General features: G+C 37.5%; 1 protein-coding gene across 2 annotated transcripts in view; it reads right to left on the bottom strand.

The window, feature by feature from the left end:
- Window positions 1–211: 211 nt before the first annotated feature.
- The window catches only part of ddr2.L (discoidin domain receptor tyrosine kinase 2 L homeolog), a 45,102-nt gene continuing 39,313 nt past the window's right edge, over window positions 212–6,000 (bottom strand). For both annotated transcript variants that reach the window (XM_041590692.1, XM_018258793.2), the window contains exons 13-17: window positions 4,523–4,650; window positions 3,945–4,136; window positions 3,308–3,542; window positions 2,643–2,792; window positions 212–1,787 (exon numbers count right to left, since the gene is read on the bottom strand). In XM_041590692.1, the coding sequence (XP_041446626.1) occupies window positions 1,638–1,787; window positions 2,643–2,792; window positions 3,308–3,542; window positions 3,945–4,136; window positions 4,523–4,650 (855 nt within the window). In that variant the 3' untranslated portion in view covers window positions 212–1,637. The remainder of the gene's footprint in view (window positions 1,788–2,642; window positions 2,793–3,307; window positions 3,543–3,944; window positions 4,137–4,522; window positions 4,651–6,000) is intronic.

Genomic DNA, 6,000 nt, shown 5'->3' with positions numbered 1-6,000 from the left:
ACCCTTGATAAATCTGCCCCTAAGGGTCAGCACTGACAAATAAAGATCTATGGGGTCTCTTTAATAAAGCGCGGTAAAAATATGTGCACAAAATATAGACCAATTTATCGACGAAGTTTACTAACCTGCGGTAAATATAAATTTGCGAATTTTCTTGTGCATGAATATGTGTTCGCCAGTTATCGTATTCGCTGAAAATAACGCTATGCACACATTAATGCCTGGTTTACTAAACAGCAAAATGTGTGAACGACAAAATTAACGCCAGAATATTCGCTAAATTTTACGGCCATCTATATAGTGTTGGTAAATAATTTTTTCGCCAGAAAATTCTCTGACGAATTATGGCTAGGAGGGACCAAAGGCTTCGTCAGCCTAGATTAAACTACATTTATATGATGCACACAAATTGATTGGTGAAACTTGTTTATGAAGTTTATGATTCTATTGGCAGGGGGTAAGTCTTGTGACTGGATGTATTGAAATGTGGATTTATATGATGCATACATCTGTTTACTGTGTTGTTGATAATATCTATAAAGTTTAGCAGTTTTGCAGATATCTGGCCATAATAAATGCCATAAAACAAGACTATTTTATAGCATAAATATTCGCAAACTTAATTTGTCACCAGAAACTTTGCAACTTGCAGAAATTACCGCTAACGTAAGCTAGTTCGCTAACTAGTTACCGCCAGTGATCGCAATGACTTCTAATCACATCGCAGTTTAGCAGACTTGGCGGAAACATATTACAGAGATAACATGCGGAAACATATAGGTAAATTTACCGCGCTTTAGTAAACGGACCCCCATGACAGGAATGTCCCCATCTGTCACTGAATTAAGGATAAAGAGGGAAAATAGGTTGCTTAAAGGGATGGTCCATGGAGAAGTTGGGGAATAGTGGAATCATTATCCATTAACTGTCCAATGGCTATGCACGGAATTATAGCAGGGTGAATGTTATGAAAATTATTTCTCTGTAATCTTTATATAAACTCAGGGGGTCTTGAACAGATGTTGACCATAAGTATAAGTATAAGGCCTGTCACTTATACTTCTGAACACTGCTGTTCAAGATATTAAATAACCATCTGTAACATCAGAATTCAGTCTAAAGCCTTTGAATCATGCAACTTTCCGTGACTCTGAATAATTCACATTATCGCAACATAGTGCTTCTTAGATGACTGTAAAGTGCTTTGAATGCCACAATCCCCATAGGAGAGAAGTTCTCTATAGATACTTCTCTTTCTCTTTACTAAAATAGCTGTAGGCTTTGAGTTCCCTAACACTTGCGTATGTACACATTCTTCTAATTCCATAACCTGTATGATGGCAAAAAGCTGCAGGCTAGTAATGTACCTTACTTATCCTCAAACATATTCTAATTACAAATAAAAATGTCATTTACTATATTCCATAGTTAGTACTTATGTTACAAAGACAAGTATACTCCCTATTAAAACAATTAAGACTTTTACAGCTTTGGAACTCCCCAGTGACTTCCAATACCTTACAAATGGACGAATATTATTCTATATATGAATTAATCAGAAGTATATATTTGGTCAATCACCCACTTATCATTTCGCACAGACTCATAAATGGCCTCATGGATAACAAAGGATTTATTTACAAGGGTCCTTCATGCAGACCGGATTCTGACCGCAAACTTAGATATATCTCTTGAAAGCTGGGTCTGTCTTTGGTTTCTCGCCTCCAGCAGCTCAGCATCAGTTTGTAGACACGCTCTGGACAAATCTTTGGCTTAGGAAGGTAAACCTTAAAAAAAAAACAAAAAAAACAAAGTCTGAATATCAGTGTGATTTATTACCATCCCATGACATATTATGGCACATTTGCTAATATTAGATGCTAAAAGCAGTTGCAATCAATCTCAAATTAGTCTACTATAAGTTAGAAAATGATTGCAAAGATCTTATTAGTTGGTATACATGCACCAGTGCAAGTTAGCATCTATGTCCTTAACTCAATCACATTGTGTAACAGAGTAACATTCAAAGCTATTGAACCGAGTCGGCAGGTGAATATTTTTCTATTGCATCAAGAACGACATCTGTGCATTGATATGCCCTCGATAGTCTGTATAGTGACAATTATTATCCAATTATTTGCCCCAGGGGCAAACAAATGTATCAGTGAAAGACCCGCTTGTTTGGCGACCTCGGCAAATGGACGGATCTTATGACACAAGCACTGCAGTGTTCTGCTATAAGTTTAAAACAAGCATTATTCCCAGGCCCAGATTTGTGGAGAGGCCCCAATGGCGGCAAATTTTCAGGGGTAGCATGCCACATTCTTGTTAGCACTGGGGAGCCCTAGGTCCCCAGCGATTAGCCACATGCAGGCTCGCTCTGGGAGCAGGGCGTGCGTGAAAGAAGCAGGTGCTAGGACCTAGGGGCGCCAACTGCTTGATTTCCTGCCACTTGATTAGAAATGGTCATGTAACTCTTTGTTGAATTCTAATACCATGATAATACGCAAGAGCCATAAATATCCTGCAAATTATATCCTTATAAACAGTGCTTAGTCATTGTTTATAATCGGAGCTTAGGGATGTCATTTCTGTCACATGACTCACAAGAAGTTATGTTTATTGCCTTGTGCTTCACATACCTGTTTTCCTTGATCTCGGAAGAACTCCCCTGTGTTCTCTATTACTTGCTCATCTGACATCTCAGAGTATGGCTGCTCTCGACAAAAAGTAAGGGTCTCCCACAAGGTCACTGCGAAAGCCCAAACATCACTTGCTGTTGTAAATTTTCCCTGCATGGAAGGGGAGGTACACTGTGTTAAATGCCACTAGAATAAAAATTAGGGTCCACAAGGAAGATCTTGGCACAACAAGTAGCAAAGTACCCTAGGCCAATTTGTTATTTTAAGGAAGAGGAATACCCCTTGGTTACCTGCCTTGGTTAAAAGCAACTTAATTCATCAGGGGTGTCGAAGAATATGGTAACCCCCATTGGTTTTTTTTTCACTTTACCTGTCCTTTAACAAATTTGACAATTCCGTGTCCCAGAAGATAGATAATAACTGCCTTTTCCCATTTTGTAAATGGCTCAGACAAAAATATAAAGTTGCATTGTTAGTACTATGATAAAGAAGCCAAGGCCTTAAAAATATCAACAAGGCAAATAGATTATGCATGGCCTTTATGCATGGCCTTGATTTACTACAAGGACAATCATGGTGCCCAAACTGTACTGTGTGGCATTTGTCTAAAATTCTTAAAAATGATACAAGAAGCAGGTTATGTGATGATGATAATTCAGGCTCACCAGTAAAATGCTTTCCCATGACATCCAGCGAATCGGAAGTACAGCCCTCCCTTGTATTCGATAATAATCTCCGCTATAGAGGTTACGGCTCATTCCAAAATCGGCAATTTTGATGGTGTAATTCCGTCCCACCAGGCAATTTCGCGTAGCAAGGTCACGGTGTACAAAATTTAAAGATGACAAATACTTCATCCCAGAAGCAATCTGTGCAGCCATGTGCCTGAGATCCGTGTAACTGAGGGAAATAGAGCAGAAGCCATTAATCTAGGGAGATTCAGACAAGTTCTCATATTCCAAAGTACATAATGGTATTACCTCCAAAACACATTTTTATATGTGACAGAATTGTATTCATAAAGATTAATATCTATAAGTAATGGTTTGTGTTATAATATGTAAATAAGTGAAAAGTGAAGTATCCTTTAGGCTAGAGTCACACGGGGCTGATTCTGAGACCCATGCTGAGAATCAGCTGATCCGCTGCTCTGTACTTGGTTCTGATTATCTGTGCAAGGTGGATGAAACATATATAATACTGATGTTATCTGGTCTAAAATGAATGGTGTTGCGTAGTACCCAAACCTGTGATTAGTCAGGTCCTGCCAACTTCATATCAAGGCTCTGTTGTTTAACTTACCTGATTGGAGGGGTGGCAGCAGGCAGTCCCCCTTCAGGCTGGTGCCGGGAGAGGAATTGGTTGAGGTCTCCATTCTCCATATATTCTGTTATCATGCACAGTGGGTCCTCTGCAATACACACAGCTAGCAGACGAATAATATTGGGATCCTTTAACCTGGACATTATCTTGATTTCTTTTAGAAAGTCATTTCTATCAAATGGAAGCAGAATTAGACGCCACATTAGTGTGAGGTAACATGACTATAGTCATTTGAAAGCCGTGCTTATATAGGTATATAGTTCGGACAAAATCCTATGCTTGATCGATTGGTTATAATATTTAAAAAATGTTTAAATATTCATGGCATTTGTTTGCGCTGTCTTATCTACGCTTTCAAGTGAAAGCTCTTGCTGTAACTGTGAATGAAAATTTTATATCAGGGATGGTGGCATTGCAATGAATCTCGCAATTACATGAAATTACATGAGTAGGAAGAAACTCAACTTCTCTGCAAAATGTTTATACAGTACATACACCGGAACCACTCTTGTCTAATCATAGTTATAAAAATGTTTTATCTCTTTCCAGTAACAGACCTGGCATTCTTGTTGGCATCTGCTCTTAGCATTTTCACTGCCACCAGTGTGGGCTGACCAGGGCTAGTATCCAGGATTAAGTCTTTGTCTAGAAATTCCTCTACTCCTTCTGCCTCACAAAGATGCACCTGCAGACATAATGGGAATGTTAACAAAACACAACAGCCTATAGGTCCAGGGTTATTGTCAGGAGGTAAGAGAAAATATATGCTGTACATTAAATTATTTTTCTTATCTACATTTTGGTCTTTTTGTATATTCTCTATTATCGCTATTATTATGGAGCCCTGTAAATTTCTTCTTGTGTATGTAGTAATAAAACAATAGTGCCCTTAGTACCATTAAACAATATGGCAATATTCATTTAATGGTGATAAAAAACATCAGGACCAGAAAGATTCTTTGCAATAGATAAATACTAGACAGAAGCAATCTCCTACCAAAGGCCAGAGGAGCGTTCAACTTTTGCAGTGTTGCCTTGTCAGGGAAGGTCACCAGAGACACTTAGGACCTTAGACTGCGTAAATGAAATTATGTACCTGATTTTACTTATTATTATTATTATTATTATGTATCTATGAAATGTCACTGTAGTAAAGGCACTTATGAGGACCCACTCTAAACAACATGGGGTCTTCCTAAAGATAGTTGTGGGATAAGCTAGTCCTGCCACATTATGTCATGATGTGATGTCATTGCTATATGACGATTCCTTTGGTCATACCAGGAAGGGCTTGCCAGTTCTCTGCAATCTTGAGTTAATGAGTTTATGTACGGCGAGCCAGAAAACAAATCTTTTATTATTATCATTATTATTATTATTTATGAACAACCTTGATTGATTATGATTTGAATTTGACACTTTTGCAGTCCTTGTTTTAAATCCTATTTTTAATAATAAAATCTTTTTATTAAGAAATACGTGTGTGTAATACAACATGAAACAAACAATAATGTACAAAGAATTCTGAAGAATCAACAAACAACAAGGGGTTATTTATCAAAGGTCGAGTTGTTTTTTCCAGGAAAAAGTTAAGTTTTCAAGGGTATTTTTGAGTCAAAAATAGTTTTTTAGGGTTTAATAGCCTTCACGATGTTCACGTTTTTTCAGTGGGTTTTTACGTGAAAACTTGATCAATTTGAGCGATTCAAGTTTTTTCCGCTGAAAACTCGATTAATTCGAGTTTTGGGGTTGTTAACCCCAAACACGCTGATTTGAGTTCTTTACATTACAGTTTTTTCTTAAATTAGAAACCATTTGACTTGTGAGTTCATTCGAGTTAATTCGAGGTCTAAAAAAGCTTACATAGCTCTAAAATTCGACCATTGATAAATAACCCCCCTAAGTGAAACTCATAACCTTGCCTTCTATAATACACATTTTTCAGGACAAACCAATTTTTGGTGCCATTTTGATTTCCTAAACCACTTACATCAGTGCAAAAGAAATGTGAAGTATTTAATCTGCTGCATTTCAG

Source organism: Xenopus laevis, chromosome 4L (assembly GCF_017654675.1).
Source record: "Xenopus laevis strain J_2021 chromosome 4L, Xenopus_laevis_v10.1, whole genome shotgun sequence".
NCBI lineage: Eukaryota > Metazoa > Chordata > Amphibia > Anura > Pipidae > Xenopus > Xenopus laevis.
The sequence above is the reverse complement of the archived record's forward strand: the minus strand, read 5'-3'. Positions and strand labels throughout refer to the sequence as shown.